Source organism: Alternaria arborescens (genome assembly GCF_004154835.1).
Source record: "Alternaria arborescens strain FERA 675 chromosome Unknown contig_3, whole genome shotgun sequence".
In the NCBI taxonomy this organism is placed as follows: domain Eukaryota; kingdom Fungi; phylum Ascomycota; class Dothideomycetes; order Pleosporales; family Pleosporaceae; genus Alternaria; species Alternaria arborescens.
Genome location: NW_021167858.1, coordinates 591,958 through 613,290, shown reverse-complemented (window position 1 = coordinate 613,290; position 21,333 = coordinate 591,958). Strand labels below are relative to the sequence as shown.

Below are 21,333 nucleotides of genomic sequence, written 5' to 3'. Positions count from 1 at the left end.
GGTTGAAGCTTGTCAAAGCTTACTTGTGGTTCATCCATAGATAAGACGCCCTGATGACGGTCTCCACTTTGACCGAAAACATGGGGTAGACGCCAATCATAGGCCACGCTCGCGTCTATCTCTAGCTGACGAAACGGCGTTACATCGCGCAATTGCATGCAAGACCGAAAGCCGCCATCGGCTACGGACGCGACCGTATCTAGCCCCCTACTGCGCGTCAAGGGCGTTTTTCAACATGGCTGTATCGATAGGTGATGCGATCAGATGACAACGCTATGCAAGTGAAAAGGACGGAGTGCGGTGGTGGTTGACTTTCGTGGATGCTCTTGCGCTCGAGCTTGGCGTCCTCGGATTCTGCCGACAGCACCATGATGGGCGCATACGTCACCGCGGCTACGCGACATTCCAACACCGACACGTACTCCAGAGGTAAACTTGGAATTTTTGTCACTTCGTCGTATCAATTCACGGACTCGTGGATATCATTGCCGTTACTTCTCTAGATGAGTAAGCCCTGGAACAGGATGCGTGGCCCTCGTTCCCAAGACTATGCGCCTCTGCCGTTGAGCGAGAAGGAGCCTCTTTCGCACAGATCTCGACGCGACCAACGGTCGAAAGGCTTGGGCATATGGGTTCTACGAGCACTCGGCGCATGCGTAGTTCTATACGGAGCCTCCAAGTATGAAGCATCAGTCCTCTCAATGGTCCAAAGCTGACGCTCTAAAGCCTCCTTAATGTCTCCATCAACAAGTCCTGTGACAGCGTCAACGAAGGCTACCGCTGTAGCCCGAAGACGAGCCACTTCTGGGGTCAATATTCGCTTTGGTATTCCGTACCCTCGGACATCAACGTAGCGCCTCCGAAGGGCTGCGAAGTCACCTTCGCGAACGTCTTGTCCCGCCACGGCGGCCGCGATCCCACTCTGGGGAAAACCCTCGCCTACCACATCTTGATCGCAGACATACAAAACACGAGCACATCGTATCCGCAAGAGTTCAGATTCTTGAAGGATTACGATTATACATTGGGTGCGGATGAGCTGACGGATGCTGGGAGGCAGGAAATGGTCAACTCGGGAGCTCACTTCCACCGCCGTTACCGGAAGCTCATCGACGACAACGTACCATTCGTACGCGCGGGCGGACAACACCGTGTAGTTGAGTCAGCTGAGAGGTGGCTTGAGGGTGTCGCGCAATCACTGAAGGAAGAGCCGCGAAAGATCGATGTGGTGATTCCAGAAGGGCCGAATTGGAACAATACTCTCTCCCACGACATCTGTCCAGCATTTGAGGGCGGTCCACATCATGGTCTCGGGGATAGGGCACAGCATGTCTGGGCTGACAAGTTTGTGCCACCAATCCAACAGCGCATCAACTCTGCTCTTGGAACGAACCTCAGCGCCACCTCCATCGTGTACTTGATGGACATGTGCCCATTTGATACATTGGCGCATCCGTCAGCCAAGATGTCAGACTTCTGCAGAATCTTTACGAAAAAGGAGTGGCGTGAATACGACTACTTCCAGACACTGGGCAAGTTCTACGGCTACGGCGTTGGCAACCCGCTTGGTCCGACTCAGGGCGTTGGATACGTCAATGAACTGCTGGCGCGATTAACGAACAAGCCTGTTGACGACAACACCAACACGAATCGCACCCTAGACTCCGATCCCAAGACATTCCCCCTCGACCGCAAGGTATACGCCGACTTCAGCCACGACAATGACATTAGTGGCGTTTTGGCTGCGCTCGGCCTTTACAACAAAACGAAGCCGTTATCGAACACCACTATCGAGGATACAAAGAAGACACATGGTTATTCGGCAGCATGGAGTGTGCCATTTGCAGCACGTCTCTACGTGGAGAAGCTGCAGTGTAAGCACGAGAAGGAAGAGTCAGTTCGTGTCATTGTTAACGACCGCGTACATCCATTGGACTTCTGTGGTGGTGACAAGCATGGCAGGTGTACGTTGAGTAAGTTTGTAGACAGCCAGAGCTTTGCAAGGAGCGGTGGCCTTTGGGATCAGTGTTACGAGTAGATGTCGCTGTTTAGCGCGTATTTCATACTGGCATTCAGCATTTGACCTTCAGCATTGCACTAGGAGCACATCTGCAGCATCGCAATGTACTTATCCATTGACATTGACACACTATTAGAAGGGGCACTAGACGAGGTCATGCCCACCCAATTGTTTGTTAGACAATGAATCTGGTTTCATCTATTTAGAACAACTCTGCTGCAGAAGTCACGCCTTCTTCACAGTGTCTCGCTTGTTGCGTAAGTACAAGCTGTCGGTGACCAGCAAACAGTTCTATAAACATTTAGCTGACAACTAATTGCGACATCACAGCAGGAAGAACAGCAAGTAGTTCTGCCACTGGGCGCTCTCTACACCATAATCCCACATTAGTCAAGTGCCACAACTTCTTAGGCTAGATGGGTCTCAAGATAAGAATACCAAAGCACATATGGAACGACTATCAGCCTGAAGCCCATTTCCACAGATCAAATAGACCGTTTTCGAAGCCAAGACTGATACTTCGACTTCGACCAGCTCCCACGGCTATCAAAGCTCGTCAAGTAAGGCGAAGAAAGCACAATAGCTCACACAATGAGCCCACGTCCTGCAAAGCAAAGCTGCACCAATTTCACTACGGCGGACCACATCGACAGCAGAAAGGGAAGTGGCAAAACAGTATTACATACCAACAGCCTTGTCTACAACGGACATGTCCGAACTGCGTGAAGTGGCATCCGCATCTTGTCCGCGAGCTGGCACAATCACCAGTAGTCAAGGCGTTTCATGACAGTTCGCCGACTAATAGCCTTTCGCGCCTTGGAACGCAGAATATTCCTTTCAGAGCAAGACGTGGTATCGACCTATACAACTCCCCAGACAGTGAACACAGTTTTGATAGGCCGACGTGTATAATCTTTCCAACAGAAAAGGGTAAGAGTAGGTCTCGGGAGCTCGTCCATGAGAGAGAGAGAGAGAGAGAGGCGGGAAAGTAGGAACAAGAATGATGACGCGAATAGAAACAGGACGATGCTAGGCCAAGGTAGTGGTAGGGCGTGAAGAGGGGCACTGGTTGTATAGAACAGCTTGCGGTCGTGTCAAGACACATGTCCGCGGGCCGCTCTAGTAAGCCTGACACGCTTTGTATATCCACACAACGCGTGGGTCATAGAGAACATGGAAAATGCCCAAGACTCCCATGTTGGACAAGGATGCTGTAGTGTGCATGTGCCATTTTGGCCACTGTCGGAACCATCGGAACTGTTCCGTGAAATTATCAACAGACATCATACTTCCTATGTCCACGGAGCGTCTGAGGGATAAATAGCAGAAGGGCTATCAGGACCACTTAGGCTCAAGATCTAGACTGATTTGGATACACTTGCTTACCCCACCCTTGCTGAGGGTATCTTAGTAAGGTCGCCGCACTTGGCAGCAGATCCCTGTAATCGGCTCGGACAGCCCACCTAAAGCATCTGCCGCATGTCACATCTCAGTCATCTCCGCCCTATCCTTCTCTGGCGTATATAACTCCCCATGTGCGCCCCTCCCAATGTTGGACGAGGCTTTTACAAACTCGACTCCTCCTAATGGCGCAGATGGCTAGGATACGGGCGGGCCCGGCCGCGCTGCGACGAGTTGCTGGCTGTGGCAATCATCTACGACAACCGTCAATAAGCGCATTACAGACAAGAGGCGTTGCGACCAACGCCGCGACCCAGGAGCCGAATGTCGACTTTCCCGCGGGGATTCCACCGGTTGCGGTACCGTCACGTTCGAGTGGAGACGCCCGGAGGAAAGCGATCAAGAATGCGAAACCCTTCTCGGACTTCTTGACGGACACGTTCAATAGGCAGCATGACTATCTCCGGATCAGTATCACAGAGCGATGCAATCTGCGGTGTCTGTACTGCATGCCAGAAGGTGCGATTGGTACGCTTACACAGCAAAGGACGCTGCTAACAAACAGCAGAGGGCATACCACTGTCTCCGTCGGCCAATATGCTTACCACACCCGAGATCTTCTACCTCTCCTCGCTATTCGTCTCACAGGGTGTCACCAAGATCCGCCTCACTGGCGGCGAGCCCACCGTCCGTCGCGACATCGTCCCGCTCATGCAGCAGATCGGCAGTCTGCGCCCGAAAGGCCTGCGCGAACTCGCACTCACAACCAACGGCATCTCGCTACACCGTAAGCTGGACGCAATGGTGGAAGCGGGTCTGACTGGCGTCAACCTCAGTCTGGATACACTGGACCCGTTCCAGTTCCAGATCATGACTCGGCGGAAAGGCTTCGATGCTGTCATGAAGTCGATTGATCGCATACTGGAGATGAACAAGCTAGGCGCCAACGTCAAGCTCAAGGTCAACTGCGTCGTCATGCGGGGGTTGAACGAGCGCGAGATTCTACCCTTTGTCGAGATGGGCCGCGAAAAGGACATCGAAGTACGCTTCATCGAGTACATGCCTTTTGGTGGAAACAAGTGGAGTGAGAACAAGATGATCAGCTTCCAGGAGATGCTGGATATCATCAGGACCAAATATCCGGGGCTCAGGCCGGTGCCAGGACACAAGAACGACACCAGTAAGACGTACGAGGTGCCAGGCTTCGTGGGCAAGGTCGGCTTCATCACGAGCATGACAAATGACTTTTGTGGGACGTGCAATCGGTTACGAATAACGAGTGACGGCAATCTGAAAGTCTGCTTACACGGCAACGCCGAGGTGTCTTTGCGCGACGTTCTGCGACAGGGCAACAATGGCGAGCCCATTGACCAGGAAGCATTTGAGCGCATCAGGCAGATTGAGATGGACCGACACGAAGGCCGCTTGAGCGATGAGACAATCCTTGGCTGGGGCCAACGCGAGCGCGAACTCCTTGACGTTGTTGGTGCTGCCGTCAAACGCAAAGCGGAAAAGCACGCCGACTTGGATGATCTGGCCAACATGGAGAATCGGCCCATGATCTTAATTGGTGGGTAAATCTGGACTCTTTCTGTTTTCCTTCACGATGGTTCTAGTTGGATGCCTTACGATACCACGGCGGTCACTGCATAGTTGGCGTTCTGAGCGTTCTCCTTGATTGTGAGTCTACACTATCGCTTAGAGATGGACATGTGGCTACATATACCAATCATATACCCGATTCTACCATCGCTTACGGCAGTTGAGTCTGTGATGTATCTTGCTGACCCTGTCTAGATGACAAGCTTCTAGCGAGCCAGAACTCCCAGCGGCCTGTACTACGGAGAAGACCATTCGACAACCCCCATGCCTTGTTGGCACGACATCGCATACCCAGCTCACCACTGCCCTATCTGAATATCGTGTCTCAGCCCCCTTCAACCACTGTTCGCGCCTTCTCTACCTCGCCTGTGTCTGCTGCGGAGAAGCTATCTCAGCTGGAGCCACTGCAAAAGGCTGAGGATATTCCAGAAGCTGGTAAGGCCATCAAGAACGCGACAGGAATGGATCTGCATTCCATACGAGACTTTTTGGCTGAAGTAAAGTTACCACAAGGAAGCGATCGAACGATCCAGATATTAGAAACAAATATCATCAACCTACAAGATCGCATCGCCCGCGTCGTCCACCAAATCGACAGGCCTGCAACGAACGTAAAGGAAGCTAAGGAGAAAGAGAGGCTTGAAGCACAAAGGTTCGAGTATGAAGAACTTCTTGGAGAGACCGTGGAAAAGTATACAAGTCGATTCGCTGCTCTCAGGCGACAAGCTAAGCTGAGGAAGCAGAAAGAAGAGATTTTGAAGAAGAAAAGGGCGTTGGTGAAACAGTTGGAAGAACAGGAAGAAGCTGAACGAAGGGCTAGGATGGTTGTAAGAGCAAGGGAAGAAGAAAAAGAGCAGGACGGCAAAAGTCTTGGTGATATATTGGATGATGCATTAAAAAAGATCAGGAAGGAACCTACACATCCTCCTAAGATACCACAAGAACAAAGACACAGGAAAGTCTTACCCTCCGACTGGGTCATAAGGTCAGTTGGGGGGTCAGGTCCTTATTCGGTCTTGGGTCGAAACGAATTAGATCGAAGCTCCGAGGAAAATGCGCTTGCAGATCCAATCATGGACAAGGGACGAGTGCCGACGGTGCCTGGCGAAGGACATGCATTTGATCTCCTATCATCCTCGCCCTCATCCTCACCAAGCAAACGTCCTGGTCTCGTTGTTCCGCCATCCGGCATTTTACCTATCGACGAAGATCTCATCGTCACTTTCGACGCTCCCATCCCCCAACTTCAGCAGCAAGTCCTCACCCTACGAGACCGGCTTAAAAAATCCTATCCACGCCTCGACGTGTTACCCTACGAGGTCTGGACCTCTGAGAATAAACGCACACTACAAACATGGCTGAAGATCTTGATTGAAAGATGGCAGGCGAGGTTTGAAAATGTTAATCTCACGGGCCAGATGGTTGAAGGAATAGTCGACGAAAAGCTAAAGGCGGTATTAGATCAGATGGTGATAGATCACAATCTTGACAATGATGCAGCAGAGAGGATGGCAATGAGGTGGCATGATGTGTTCTCTGAGAGATACTCTCTGACTAGTGATGCGGAAGGCAAGCTGGATTGGGATGAGATGGAAGCGGAAGGTCTGGGGTTCCTGGCCGATGATACGAAACATGAGCCGCTGCAGCAGCAGCAACCTGATGTTGAGGCAGTGGCACAGGCGCAACATGATATGACTGGAGCAGTAAGAGGAGAGTCCAGTGGCTCGACGACGTCTAGGTTGGTGGGTCGTAGGATGTACTCGACCTCCTCACGTTACGCCACCTTCCCTTCGTCTGAAGCCGAATCCAAGCCGAGCTCAATCACCAAGACGGATGGGAAAGATAAACTACATCAACGACAACCGCAAACCTCACAACCTCCTCCATCATCAGAAGCCCAGCCCGCGAGTCCTCAACCACACCTCCCCCACCTGACCGCCTCCGGCTCCGCACACATGGTCAGCGTCTCGAACAAGCAACACACAACACGCACAGCCATCGCCGTCGGAACCGTGTACTTTACTAACCCTACTCCCCTCCAATTGATACGCTCGAACAGCTTGAAAAAAGGCGATGTTCTGGGTACATCGCGAATAGCGGGCATCATGGCAGCAAAGAAATGCCCCGAGGTAATACCTTTATGCCATCCGATTGCCTTGACGCATGTCGGGGTCGAACTTCGTGCTTCTGGGTCCAACTCGGGTGGATCCTCCCCAGACTCCCTGCCATCGATACCCATATCCCCGTACAGCATCGACCCCGGCTACGGCGGCATCCAGATCGAAGCAAAGGTCCAGTGTACGGGTCCTACGGGGGTCGAAATGGAAGCTTTGACGGCAGTCATGGGTGCAGCGCTCAGTGTGGTGGACATGTGTAAGGCAGTGGACAAATTTCAGCGGGTGCAGGATGTGAGGGTTGTGTTAAAAGAAGGAGGCAAGAGCGGCGTTTGGAGGGAGGAGGGATGGGAAAGTTGGCAAGATTAATGTGTAAGATAGTGTAGAGGACCATGACAAAGCAAGAGAATCACGACAAAGCAAGCTAATGCTTGCGCAAATGTAACATACTTTCAGCACTATTTCCATGTCCTGAGCAACCTGTTTGAGGTGTCTGTATGGGAGCTCGAAGCTACTATGACTCGTGATCCAGCCTCTTTCGACGCGGCCCTTCATCTCAAGCTGCAAACCCGGCACCTCATCTTAACGTTGAAACTCACCTACCATAGTTCTCCGGCAATGGAAGCGACTTTTAGGCTGAGACTAACTAGTCGGCGGGACCCCAACGTTCCGATCTACCCGCGGAAGCGTTGCATTTACAAATAGTACGGATTAGTCACTGTGGGTCAACCAACGAGATTGTGCGGAGCGCGTCGTGCATCAGAAAAGTAAACCAGCCATGACGACACAACGACAGCATCATGCTTACGGTCAGTTCGATACATATCCTCGCGTGCGACATGCATATTCGCGAGGATGTAGTAATTCTTTGGGCTTGCTGCTCTTGAGAAACGCGTAAAGATGCCTCCAGTACCCTGGCGAGTCCACATTACCGATCACCCTGGCTCAACGCGGGAGGAGATCGAGCAGGAGCCTGACTGGTCGACTGAACATAACCACCAACATCGCGTCGGCTACAAGAATCGCGATGACCGCCGGGCTGGCATCACCCACGAGAGTGATGAGACCAAGATGCGCGACGACGTCGAAGAAGCACGCGAGGGTCACAAAGACTTGATGGGAAGAGAGAAGAAGGGTGATCTTGTCAACTTTCGAGATATTGTGCTAGAAGAAAAGGATCTTCACCTACGACACCCTGAGAACAGAAGCTTAGGCTGGAGGTTTGTGCTCCCGTGCACAGAAGATTGGGTCAAGAACCAAGAGGAGTGGCCGGCGAACATCGAGAAGCGTGAGAAAGAAGAGCAGCAAAAGAAGTCCGAGCACCAAGATGACGGTACAAAGGACAAAAAGGGAGGCGACGGTACATTGGACGAAGAGCAATGGAAGCGAACTCAGGGCGACAGCGACAAGCATCATGACGCATATGCCGAAAGTGGGGAGGACTCTGGCTACTCTAGCGATGAAGCCGCAAATAAGAACAAGACAGAGTATGAGAAGCTTCGAGAGCGTTACTCCGTGCAAGAAATCGCATTGCTTCGAACTCTACAACACGAGAAGGACTACATCCAAACCCTTGAACAAAACGATGGGAAGCGCAAAAGCCCTCAAACGCACAACCGTAGTACCATCTCCATCGATGAAGCAGATCAATTTTCCCCGGACAACTGGCTGCCACGTTCTTCAGATTTAATTCGCCTGACGGGTAAGCATCCAATGAACGCCGAGGCAAACCTATCACATCTCTACGACGCTGGACTGATTACGCCTAACGAATTGCACTATGTGCGCAATCACGGCGCTGTCCCAAGACTGCTGTGGGAATTCCACGAGTTGGATGTCGAAGGCGGTAAGCTTGTATTGTCCATGGACAATCTGAAGAACGATTTTGATACCATCAACATTCCGGTAGCTTTGGCGTGTGACGGTAACCGCCGGAAAGAGCTGAACATGATCAAAAAGTCTAAGGGATTCAGTTGGGGTAGCGCGGCTGTCAGTTGCGCATACTGGAAAGGACCGTTGGTGAAAGACATCCTGCTTAAAGCTGGCTTACCAGCAAAGATGCCTGAAGGCAAACGCTACTGGGTTAATTTCGAGGGCGCAGACGAGCCCAGTGAGGGGAAGTATTCCACATGTCTACCATTTGACTACGTGATGGATGTGACAAACGATGTTATCCTCGCATACGAAATGAACGATCTCCCGCTTCCCCCTGATCACGGATACCCGGTACGACTGATGATACCGGGGTATGTTGGTGGACGCTGCGTCAAGTGGCTGAAGCGTATCTGGATATCGGAGAAGGAAAACGACTCGCATTATCATATTTGGGATAACCGCGTCCTACCATCATTTGTTACGGAAAAGGACGGCCAATTTGCGGAGACGTTGTTCCGCCATCCTGACACGGCTTGCAATGAGCAAAACTTGAACTCGGTCATTGTGAAGCCTGCGCAAGGGGAAAAGATACCGCTTTCCGAGGCCAAGAAAGGAAAGACGTACCGTATAGAAGGCTACGCATACGACGGCGGTGGCCATGAGGTACAGAGAGTGGAGGTCTCGCTGGACGATGGAGAGACGTGGCTGTATTGTATTCGAAAATTCCCAGATGCGCCCATCCGACATGGCAACAAGTTCTGGACGTGGCTACACTGGCATGTGGACATTGAGATTTCGCACTTACTCAGAGCGAACAGCATCACTGTGCGCTGCTTTAACGTCTTCAAGAACACCCAGCCGAAAGATCCAAATTGGAACGTCATGGGTATGATGAACAACTGCTGGTACATTGTTCGACCTTCAATCGTACAGGGAGATGACTCTGATATGCCTTCAATCATGTTCCGTCATCCAGTGGAGCCAGGCACGGCGGATGGTGGGTGGATGAAGCCGAGCGTTGAGAACCAGATGGCGGCTGTCAAACAGTCGGCCGGTACACCACAGAAGCAGTTCACTCGTCAGGAGATCGAGAAGCATGATAAAGAGGATGATTGCTGGATCGTGGTCGATGGAAAGGTTTACGATGCGACGAGCGTGTTGGAATGGCATCCTGGAGGTAAAGCTGCCGTGTTGGGCCATGCCGGCAAAGTGCACGCAGAGACTAGTAATGAATTCGAGAGCATACATGACGGTTATGCTTACAAGAAGCTCAACGGTAAGTCTTTCAATTATCGTTGTTGCACATACACTAACACTCCGAATAGAATGCGCAATTGGTGTAGTGACGGACAAGACTGCTGCTTTCATCAAGAAAAACGCAGAAGCAGCTGCGAAAGAGCAGTCACAATCGTCTTCGAAACAAAGTAAAGTTGTTCTGCAGAAACACCGATGGGTACCAGTCAAACTTCTCGACCGTAAACCCATCTCGGAGGATACGCGCGCGTACACCTTCCAACTACCAAAAGATACACCCGATCTGGGTCTATCAACATGCCAACACGTACAACTAGGCTACCATCTCCAAGACAAGATGCTCATCCGACCATACACGCCTACCAAGCCACTTCTTCCTGATTTATCTGATGAAAGCAACAATAAGAAAACTGACAACCGGAATCTCGCAGACGGCGTTGGTACCTTCGAACTCACTGTCAAGACTTACTTTCCATCTAACTCGCAGCCTGGCGGCGCAATGTCCAACATTCTCGATTGCATGCCTCTCGGCGAGGAGATTGAGATCCGAGGCCCAACTGGCGAGATAGTATACAACGGCAACGGCGTCTTTAGCATCTCCGGAAAAGACTACACGTTCAAGAAGATCAACCTCGTTCTCGGTGGAAGTGGCATCACGCCTGGATACTCACTCATCGCACGTGCGATGTTATCGAGCGATCCTGATATACAGATTTGTGTTCTGGATGCGAACAAGTCTGAAAAGGACATCTTGCTGCACAAAGAGCTTGACGAGTTCGAGAAGTCGAGCGGAGGCAGACTGAAGATTACTCATATCCTCAGTCATCCGAGTGACGACTGGAAGGGCAAGAAGGGTCATGTAGATGCTGATCTGATTCGAGAAGTTCTGTTTAAGCCAGAAGAGGGAACGGGCGTTTTCCTTTGTGGGCCTCCCGGTATGATCCAGAAGGCTGCCTTGCCGGCACTGGAGAAGTGGGGTTTCAAGGAGGGAGAGAATGTGTTTGGGTTTTGAGCGTATATGCAATTCCTATAATCATGAAATGCTCAGCCCAAATCGATTTGGTTCGAAACTCTTGCATTTTCATATCTTGACTATGCCTAGACGTTTCACTCTTGTATAGCCTTCATCTCCTTTTGCCTGTTAATAAATCTCACAGATGTGCCTTCCATCCGAGGGAATTTTTGGCTGTATCAGCTATTCTTGCTTCTTGTGTCCAGGATATGGCTTCACACCCACAAACCTCCTAACACAGCTGCTCAGATCCATGCCTTGTCCATTTAGCTTGAAATGTTCCTTCACAATGTTCTCCAGAAAGCAGGTGACCGCACGCGCGCCCTCCGCTGGAGCGTTCCCACTCAGCCCGCGGGCTTTGATGCCCTTCTTTCCACCCCCCGTCCTAGCTAGCTCAACAATTATGGGAAGGTCGGACGCATCGAAGATGGCAGATTCGTCGAGGTCAAACTCTGTAGCTGGCCCAGTGAGGTGCGACCAGGTCGTCGGCCAGTGGATGTCGTGCTCGCGGCGGAAGTCGGCGCGTCCAAAGAAGAAAAGAGGAACGTTTCGAACATCTGAAGATAAGAGGGGCGGTGTGCCAGAAAGATTTATGCTGAACTTTACGGCAGAAGAGGTGAGACCGAGTGAGGTTGCTACTGTGCCACCAAGGCCGTGACCAATGATACCGTACGTCGCTGTCTTCAATCCTGACGTAAAACGTTGAGTTGTGAAATGCTGTTGCAAAAGAGCGACGTTGTTGATCTGAGAGAGCGTAAACGCGATGTCGGCCGTGCGCGTATCGACAGCATTTTGGACTGTGGTGTTCCACGTTGTGATGGGGGAGAAGTTAGAGAGAGGGACAGTACCACTGTTGTATACAGTCTGGAGGTCGCGGGTGCGAGAAGAAGAGAACTGGACAATGGAAGCGTCGCCAGGATGGTCGATGACAACAACGGCGACACCGTTTGCGCTAACGAAACGTGCCATGGTGGAGTAGAGTAGTCTACTCGTGTCAACATGCGGTTCCAGGACTATGACTGGGAATTTGCTTGCATCGTTGTCGGTAGAACTGCCACAGCAAACGCCATAGGCCATCTCCTCGAATATGCCTGCATCACGCTTCCCGCCTTCGATGAACTGCTCATTCGCAATCGCAGCGGTCTGAGGGGGCATATAGCTGTTTTGACATTCGTTCGAGCATGACTCCTTTGGTACGGGCATGTACAGGCTGACCATAAGCCGGCGGTCCTCATCCGGCTTGTATGAATCTTTGCGGGCAGTGTCTGTTAAAGAAAAGTGGCTGACAGCGACCTTGTACTTGTGTTTATCATCGGCGCTGGGAAGGCGAACAGCGTGGACATTGCCGTACAGCACGGTGAGCAAGATAACGACTGTAAGACCGATAAACGGAAGCATGATGATGGGCCGACAAAGTGAGCGGAGAAGACTGAGGACTCGAGTTGAGAAATTGGGTTTCTTGATTGTGGGCTCGGACATGGAAGCGGTGGAAGAGCGGCGCGTCGTTTTCCCTTTGTTGACGTGGGGGAAAGATAAATAGACAGAGGGAAGTGAGAGACCGGAACTAGCTCTTTGCAACGGTGTGTGGTAGAGGCGCAGAATCAACCACTTTTCGACAACGGGAGGTATTTTGATGTGCTTCATTTTTGCCACTGTGCCCACGTGTTGTGAATGCGATGAAACTGGTGTGTTCGCGACGTGGTCGTGCTGATGGGATGCGCCTTCCTCCAGATGCACTTACGGTAAGTAAGTCAGCTTTAGTGTCTGCCTACACGGATCACAACTCAGTGGGAACGAGACCTCGTGTAATGACAGAGAACAGGTGAACACGCAAATAAATGAGATGTACGAGATGTAACTTTTGGTGTTGATTTGATACAAAATACCACTACGCCATCTATCGCTTGCACTCCTATCCATCTTGTCTATAAGCAAATAAAGCAAGTTTTAGTGAAGTTCGGCCGTGTCGTCGTGATCGTGCGGTGTGGGGGTATAAGCAATGTTGAATCGTCGCATAGGTGAAACGAGTGTGAAAGTCGTCATTATATCCAGGGTCTTGTAGCGATGATAGATCCTGGGTGATGCCCGGCGTGAAGACTTGAAACACAAGTGTAAGTAAATAGTCTTATGAAGGGGTCCGCAAAGAAGTAGGGAGTGATTTCTAGGCTCCTACACGCGAATTGCGTGAAAATGTTGAGCCAATGTACGCGGGCGGAGACGCGACCAGGCTCAGGAAGAGTCCAGGGAGGATAGAGACAACCTCTTTCGTTTCTCGACAGACAGTCTCTTCCACATGCCTACGTGTTCGATGCCTTCCTCGATCCAGTGAGGCTCTGCTGGTATCTCGACTTCACCGTCATCGTTCCTCAGCTCCTCGTGGAAACCGTGCTTCTCCCACATGCTCTGGAGGTTAGCTTGGGCGTGGATCATGACCAACCCTTGCCAAGTAATCTCGCGCTCCTTGTTGTTGCCCAGCATCTGTGCCATCTCCAAAGCGGTGGGAGACGGAGACCGGTAAATCAGGTCGGGGTTCATCATGGCATAGTCGAGCGCAGCGTTGACGAGCAGCTTCGCAAGGCCGAGGCTTCGGTAGGGCGCCAGGACTGCAAGTCTGCCGAGCTTGATGTAAGGCTCCGGCGGGTGCTTGGCCTCCTGTTCCTCGCCAGGTGGGTCTGCATCGGCATGTTTGTCCGTCTTGTCCTCGTCGACGTACTTGTTCGGTCCGTGGGGCGGAGGAATGAGCCGAATAGTCGCGACGGGAACGCGGGTGGCGGTGGCAGAGGCGCGTCGCGCGTCGTCAGCGGGCGTGTTGCCAGAGTCGGAGCGGCGCAGTGCCTTCGGGGGGTGGGTTGTGTGGGTGGCAACGGAAGCATAAGCGACCCAGTGCCAGCTGCGGGCATCGTCTTCGTCGAACTCGGCTTCAAGAGGCACGCCCTGCTCGCCATAGACTTCTTCGCGGATGGCCATGGCATCGCAGAAGTTTTGCGGGACGTGGATCTTCTGTTTGCTGCAGGGTATTGTGTTGTCATAGCCATCAAGGGCGCCTTTGAGCGGGCAGACGGTGTTGACAAACTCAGTGCCGGAGTTGGTCGCCAGCAAAGGCGCACCGTTTGGCGAGCCAAAGCCGCCTTTCAGTACGCTGGTCATGGCGATTATTGTGATGGCGTCGCCGTCGAGGTTTGTAGACGTTGCGTTGTATTCAGGCGGAGTCGGTGTGGTGGTGAAGGAGTCGTTGAGGCAGGGAGAGAGTACTGCAATGGCGTGCTCGGTGGCAGTGGTCAAGGAATTGCGTGGCAGTCGTCGTCTTCAATTCGCGCAATCGCAGGCAAACCCTGCCTGAGCGAAAAGGCGCCATGTGCACTATAAGAGACACACCGACAAACTCTACGGGTAGCATGCAACACGTTGTTTTGGGTCCCGTAGTCTCAGGCGCTCAGGGTCCTAAGACAACGCCTATCCTCTTCGCGGTAGCAAAGTTGGAGATCGCGCGTCGAGGAACTCAACGGGCGAGTGAGGTTTCGAGGCCATCCCACCGACGTTGCGACGGTGATGTCACAAGCTTGGACCCTTATCCGGGCCGCACAGATCAACGCGGCACATGGACCGAGAGCGAATCAGATGTGCTTCAACATTCTGGCCTTCCACGGTGGATCATCTGTGCCTTACTGCCTTTGTTTCACATGTCAGGCAGCGCGTTGGCCATACCTATCGCCAGGCTCCAAGACACCTGGGTGCGCCTTCGCCTCACCAACTTCATGCGACGGCTGATCGTTTGGAGGCCATTGATCCTTCGCCGCAGCGCTATCTGGGCATGATCCTTCGAGTCGTATCACTGCATGGCAGTGCTGATAAGCGAAGGCCGACGAAAGCCGCTATACAGTGCCTGTACACTTCCGCAGCATACGCAGAACGGATAAAGCCAACCTCAGCTCACAGAGAAATATGAGATGAAGTGTGAGAAGACGAAAGAGAGGGTATGATACGAAAGCAGATGCTATGATAACGACATCTATCGGGTGGTGTTATCAGTCTTACATGGTGTAAACTAACTTGCTAACACTAACAGAGCGGCAGCTCCAGTGGTTGATAGAGTCCTCGATCAGCTATCGTTATGGCTACACTCAGAGTCGCGGCTTTTACGTCTGGGATGTTATCTGGTATGCGGATTCGGAAGTCGTCTGTCACGACGAAAAATTGACCAAAGCTGCTATCTAAAACCAGCTCTCGATCACTGAGTCTGCTATCAGGGAGGATTCCCAGGCTCTCCAACGCGAAGGAGGAGAGCAACTCACCTCTCACTCACAAAACCACAGGTACGGTCTCCTTTCTGGATATCTTAGCCCACTTCTTCGACAATACCAGCGTAGTCGCGGCCAAGACAGCCGCCTACACATTTCATGAACTGCGCGATGTAGAAATGCGTTCATTCGGTGGTATTGACCGCTACTGTAGTTGTCTTTACCAAGAGGTAGTCGTCGGTCGATAGCCACGATCTCGGTTCATCTATTCTCTGTGCAACGTCCGGGAAGAAGACTTCCAGGGCTAGGCTTTTGGACATGGTGGTAATGTTACGATGCAGACTAGTATGGATTCTTGACACGATACAGTGCTTGACACCTGTCCATACGTGAACTGAAGCATTCGCTTTCCAATTTCCAAAAATTAATAGCATTTGTACAAAACGCAGCAAGTAAGCGCTGCAATATCGCTAATCATATTGAGAGCTGACGCAATATGACTTCGAGGTTGGACCGCCCACCAGTCCGTGGTTGTTTAATAATCAGACGCGGAGCTTCATACAACATGACGAGTACTTCGGCCATCGCGAAACCATGTTTTACGCTAGCGGTTGGTCTCATTCTCAGGTACATCAAATTACTCCTAGCACGGCGTTGTAGATATACCGTCGATCCGACGAGGAAGTCCAGAGAAGGCGAGCTAAAGTCATGGCTGACCCATCACCGGCAGACCGAAAGAACCGACGGTGCAACCTAAATACCGTTCTATGCGTATATGAAAAGCTATACTCGACAGTTGCAGTATCTGCTGCAGCGGCACCAAAGCTTGATCAATATTTTCATGCTGATTCGCACTTGAAACATATACTTCACATTATCCCAATTCTCTACAATGACGCGCGTTCTCCTTACTGGTGGCAATGGCTTCATCGCAGCCCATACTCTCGATCTACTGCTGAAGCGCGGGCACTCAGTAGTCACTACAGTCCGCACCCAACAGAAAGTCGAGAAACTCACGACAGCTTACGAACTCTATGTCAAGAACGGTCAATTAGGATTCGCTATTGTGCCAGACATTGCTACACCAGGCGCCTTTGACAAGGCCGTCGTCTCCAACCCACCGTTCGAAGCAGTGCTGCACATGGCTAGTCCGAACCGCTTCAACATCACCGACATCAAGAAAGACTTGATAGACCCAGCAGTTGAAGGTACGGTTGGAATTCTCAAGAGCATCAAGGCCAACGCTTCTTCAGTGAAACGTGTCGTTATAACCTCTTCCTTCGCCGCGATGGCCGACGCTAGTAAAGGTACCCGGCCAGGCTACGTTTATCAGGAAGAAGACTGGAACCCTGTCACCGAGCAAGAAGCGCAAGCGAACGCTATCATGGCATACAGCGCTGGCAAAACGTTCGCCGAGAAGGCTGCATGGGATTTCTTAGCGGGCGAAAACCCTGCTTTTGACATTGCTGTCATCAATCCTCCAATGGTCTTTGGTCCCGTTGTGAGTTCGTTCAGCTCTAGGTATGAAGAGACAGTTGCTAACGAGAAGCCAGATTAACGGTCTAGAAACTCTTGAGAACATGAACACCTCTAACCAACGCATTCTTGAGGCGGCACAGGGCAAGTTTCAAGACGAGATACCCGACAATAACCTTCTCTATCTGTGGGTAGACGTCCGCGATGTTGCTGCAGCACATGTTGCAGCACTCGAACAACCCGCAGCAGCAAACAAGCGTTTCTTCACGGTAGCGGGCTACTATTCACATAGAGAGATACTCGCCATTATCGAGAAACGCTTTCCTGAATACAACAGGAAAATCTCGGCCGGTGCCACGCCAGGTGGTGACTATCCAGACGGTGGAACCGACAGGCTGTATAGATACAGTAACAAACGATCGGTCGAAATCTTGGGGATGAAGTACAGAGATCTAGAGGAGTCTATTGTCGATACGGTGAAATCGTTCCAAACGTTGGGTTTGTGAGGTTGTCGCAATAAGTGGTCGTCGAAAATGAAGTCCTAGGCAGGATAGCTTACTCATTAAATCTTCATGTGAATTACTGTGAGTGGTGTTTATTTGCTTCTCTAGTGATCTCGTTGATGTACTTGTCGGGTGAACCTGTCGATCTTAGGTACATATACGCTGGTGAATGGGTCAGGGTTGGGTCAAGGTTAGGTCGGGTTTGGGTCGGGTTTGGTGACCCTAACCCATGATTCCAGCGGTAAAGGTGGGTATGGGTTGGGTTGGGTTGGGGTGGTCAAAGCGTGGGTTGAGGTTGGGTATGGTATACCCAAGTATACCCAGATATACCCACCAAATCACCGCATATGATTATAGCTGACCCAGACAGGACCTTATACCTGCGCTAGGGTATAGTATATCTATTTACCAGCGTAGATACATATCAAAACAACTCATACTAACCATATTCGATGGCGGCAGAGCTTAGATACATGTATGTCTATTTGGGACAATGAACATTAAGATGTTGGCATGAACAACGACAGCGAAAGGAACAGAAGGTAAATCTTCATCTGTACTAAGCCCAAAGGTTCAACTACATGGGGCCCAGGCAGAGTTCTGGGCCCATTCGTTTGTCCGGCGCAACGACGACCCCAAGCTTCATTGGCTTCCCTGCCATACACCATCGTCGCTCTCAGTCTATTGGTATAACTGCAGTAGCGAATTGCCTAGATCAAGCTCGATTTCGAAGGCTGAAGACTTCTGGTACACAGCTGCTGTCTTGGCACTCAATGCTTGCACAACTGGATCCTCAAGACGCTTGACGAAAGCTGATGCGTCAGGTTGAATATCCTCTAGCTTTGGTGCTGTCCGCCGGTTGATCGACTTCTTAGCACTCGCTAGCGCTTGCTGAGGAAACAGTCGCAGGCGTGAAGTAAGACCGTCGATGTAGGTGTTCATCTCGGCCGATGTGTCGAAAGCCTTGTTTATCCAGCCAATTTTCTCTGCTTCGGAAGCGCTTATATCTTTCGCACTCAAGATATATTCCATTGCTAGCCCTCGTCCTGAGTGGTGGTAGATGAAGTCAGTCCATGTATCATGTGAAGAGTTTAGAGAGATATGACTTACCGATCAGTCCTGGAAGAAACTGACTTCCTCCTCCGCCTGGAATGAGTCCACTGCCAACCTCTGGTTGTCCGATCAGAGTATCATTTTTGGTTGCAAAGCGCATGTCGAGCGAAACAAGGAATTCGTTTCCAATACCCCGCGCCCTGCCCTCTACAGCGCCGATGGTAACTTGCGGTAGCGCAGAGATATTATAAATAAGCTCGGCATAACTTGGCCACGTCTCCGCTGTTTCGAATCGTCAGTTCTGTTCGAATCCAAATGTTCAACGGGATGACTTACTGAGGTCAGGCATTGTTAGATCGAGGTGACCTATCCAATATCTTGGGACGTCGCTCCGAAAGACAACAACTTTAGTCTCATTGTCCTTTTGAAGCTTCGCTACGATATCAGTCAACCCGTTCGTGGTGTCTTGATTCCAGAAGTTCAGAGTCGAGTTCGGATTGTGAAATGTGATATCGAGAATGCTATTATTCTGTGACGTCTTCAACCCGACATAATTTGGCAGTTGGAGAGCTTGAACGGAAGAGAGAATACCGCAAGCCACTAGATGCGCAACAAACCAAGAGGGTGCCATTGTAAGATTCGAAGGGTTGCAGTAAATGGTGGAGGCGCGGATTGAATGTGAGTTTTCTGGTTCGGTTTGATGCGATACTATGTGAGAGTAGATCGCGAAAGAACTATATACCTAGAGATTATTGATATGATTAGACGAAGACGGACGAACACTGTGCTGTGTAAAGATCATCTTCTCGTCCCTGATATCGTCGCTTGGTAAGACCTCAACCTATACAGGTATCCCAGCCACATTGAGATGGCTGAGGCGTAAGGTGCGAGCTCGAATTTCTGGTAAGTAGAATCCGATCAGTGATCAACACTGTAAAACGCGCTGGTGAAATTACGGAGGTGTCGCTGCAAGGACTGTGCGACATAGCGCCTATTCTAGCTTCCTCCAGGTGGTGGACTTTAGCGCCGGCTGGCGGGACTTCTTTCTTCGCCGTCGGGCTAACAACTATTGCGGGGAATTGTAGTACGACATAAACATCACCATGCACGAACAGCACTAAACAACAGACCACCACCTATCATTTCTCAGAGCGATGTTGCAATCGCTGGGTCAATACTGATGTAGTGTTGATATCCGAGAGGTCCACCATTTGGATCTGCGTGCTACCACTGTAGCCACCCAGGGTTGACCACAAATCAACTATGTGGATAACCGTTGTCAAGGCTAGGCAAGAAACTCATAATTCGATTGCGCAAAAAGCTTATTAAGTCTTAACGCCTCTTGTTAGCTAAACATCCATGCTGTTTATTAAACACTAATGATTCTCCGAGTTTTGACGTCCGGCGTATTCACATTCACTATGCGCACTCGCAACAATGAGTTACAAAGATTTAAACGGACGAACACTCAACTCTAATTCCAGACTACATAGTTATGCGTATACGTCTTGAGCTTGTCACTTTGACGTTTCATACGCATATAGAGCATCGTTGCACTATAGGTCTCTGTCAAAAACCTTTAAGCCATCATTGCTACAGATCTCCTATCAATCCTCTCTGAAAACTTCCCGAAATCATTCAACATGGTTGTCATCGCAATTGCTGGTGGTGCAAATGGCCTGGGTCGCACTATTGCGGAGACAGTTCTTCGCCAGGGCAAACATCAGGTGAAGATCTTGAGCAGATCGGTAAGCAAAAACTACTTGTGTGGTAAAAGAAACCTCGGTGTACTAAGAACATCAAGGCAAACCCTAAGCTTGCAGCCGAGATTGGCTGTGAAATCATCGCTGTCGATTACGACAACATCGAGAGTATGAAGAAGATCTTGGAAGAGAATGATGTTCATACAGTGATCTCCACGATCTTTTTGACCACTTCGGCAAAGCCGCAGAACAACCTGGTGATGGCTGCAGATGCGTCAAAGGTAACGAAGCGCTTTGTTCCAAGTATCTGGGGCGTCCCCATGACTCGAGAGTAAGTGCTAGCGAAATTCCGACTCTATTTGGCAAAAGCACTGCTTACATTGAACGTACCACGTAGGCAAGCCGACGCCGCTAACTTCATCATCGGCCGCGTCAAGTCCGAGGGTGTGGAGGTCCTAAAGAAGACATCCCTCGAACACACGCGGTTCTATGTGGGTTTCTTTCTGGATTACTGGGGTTACCCTCACGTACCAACACATGTAACCCCCCTTACCATGGCCGTCGACATGCAAAACGAGTTCGCCGCTCTTCCCGGTACTGGGTCAACTCCAATCTCATTTATCCACACTGTGGACATTGCGAAATTCGTGGCTGCGAGCTTGGACCTCCCACAGTGGGACGAGGAGAGCTACATTCTTGGGGACAGGCTTACATGGAATGATTTTGTCAAGACTGCGGAAGAAGTCAAAGGTAATATAGCCCGCCAGGGAGTACCAGAGTGTACTCACTAACATGGAAATAGGAACGAAATTCAGAGTTACATACGACTCGATCGAGAAGCTCAAAACAGGAACGGTAACTGAGCTTGAGACTCACAAAGACATCTATCCTATCATGCCCAAGGAGAATGCCCAGTTACTCATGGCAACTTTCGGAAAGTTTTTCCATGACGGGGTGTTTGACTTGAAGCCCGAAAAGACACTCAACCAGGTGTTTCCTGAGATCAAAGTGAGCTCAGTAAGGGATGTTCTGCAAAAGGCTTGGGGAAATCATTGAAGAAAAGTCTCCAGTAGCATAGCGTG

At 50.8% G+C, this 21,333-nt stretch overlaps 8 protein-coding genes across 8 annotated transcripts; 5 read left to right on the top strand and 3 right to left on the bottom strand.

Moving 5' to 3' along the window:
- Positions 1 to 524: 524 nt before the first annotated feature.
- Positions 525 to 2,038, top strand: AA0111_g1664 (3-phytase A; the record flags this gene model as incomplete). Its single annotated transcript, XM_028647348.1, has 2 exons — positions 525 to 679; positions 727 to 2,038. 2 exons carry the CDS (start codon positions 525 to 527, stop codon positions 2,036 to 2,038), a joined length of 1,467 nt encoding a protein of 488 aa, XP_028510479.1.
- A 1,568-nt stretch (positions 2,039 to 3,606) lies between these two features.
- Positions 3,607 to 7,506, top strand: AA0111_g1663 (Molybdenum cofactor biosynthesis protein 1; the record flags this gene model as incomplete). Its single annotated transcript, XM_028647347.1, has 3 exons — positions 3,607 to 3,940; positions 3,990 to 4,991; positions 5,219 to 7,506. 3 exons carry the CDS (start codon positions 3,607 to 3,609, stop codon positions 7,504 to 7,506), a joined length of 3,624 nt encoding a protein of 1,207 aa, XP_028510944.1.
- Positions 7,507 to 8,037: 531 nt separating this feature from the next.
- AA0111_g1662 (Nitrate reductase [NADH] 1) lies at positions 8,038 to 11,278 on the top strand (the record flags this gene model as incomplete). Its single annotated transcript, XM_028647346.1, has 2 exons — positions 8,038 to 10,288; positions 10,338 to 11,278. The coding sequence occupies 2 exons, from the start codon at positions 8,038 to 8,040 to the stop codon at positions 11,276 to 11,278; spliced, it is 3,192 nt and encodes a 1,063-aa protein (XP_028510945.1).
- A 183-nt stretch (positions 11,279 to 11,461) lies between these two features.
- AA0111_g1661 (hypothetical protein) lies at positions 11,462 to 12,922 on the bottom strand (the record flags this gene model as incomplete). The annotated part of the gene is made up of 1 exon (XM_028647345.1): positions 11,462 to 12,922. The coding sequence occupies one exon, from the start codon at positions 12,920 to 12,922 to the stop codon at positions 11,462 to 11,464; it is 1,461 nt and encodes a 486-aa protein (XP_028510942.1).
- Positions 12,923 to 13,507: 585 nt separating this feature from the next.
- AA0111_g1660 (hypothetical protein) lies at positions 13,508 to 14,425 on the bottom strand (the record flags this gene model as incomplete). Its single annotated transcript, XM_028647344.1, has 1 exon — positions 13,508 to 14,425. One exon carries the CDS (start codon positions 14,423 to 14,425, stop codon positions 13,508 to 13,510), a length of 918 nt encoding a protein of 305 aa, XP_028510943.1.
- Positions 14,426 to 16,408: 1,983 nt separating this feature from the next.
- On the top strand, positions 16,409 to 17,498 carry AA0111_g1659 (hypothetical protein; the record flags this gene model as incomplete). The annotated part of the gene is made up of 2 exons (XM_028647342.1): positions 16,409 to 17,017; positions 17,070 to 17,498. 2 exons carry the CDS (start codon positions 16,409 to 16,411, stop codon positions 17,496 to 17,498), a joined length of 1,038 nt encoding a protein of 345 aa, XP_028510655.1.
- A 678-nt stretch (positions 17,499 to 18,176) lies between these two features.
- Positions 18,177 to 18,897, bottom strand: AA0111_g1658 (hypothetical protein; the record flags this gene model as incomplete). Its single annotated transcript, XM_028647341.1, has 3 exons — positions 18,177 to 18,541; positions 18,606 to 18,830; positions 18,885 to 18,897. The coding sequence occupies 3 exons, from the start codon at positions 18,895 to 18,897 to the stop codon at positions 18,177 to 18,179; spliced, it is 603 nt and encodes a 200-aa protein (XP_028510654.1).
- Positions 18,898 to 20,191: 1,294 nt separating this feature from the next.
- Positions 20,192 to 21,307, top strand: AA0111_g1657 (hypothetical protein; the record flags this gene model as incomplete). Its single annotated transcript, XM_028647340.1, has 4 exons — positions 20,192 to 20,296; positions 20,353 to 20,582; positions 20,649 to 21,001; positions 21,054 to 21,307. 4 exons carry the CDS (start codon positions 20,192 to 20,194, stop codon positions 21,305 to 21,307), a joined length of 942 nt encoding a protein of 313 aa, XP_028510649.1.
- Positions 21,308 to 21,333: the final 26 nt, after the last annotated feature.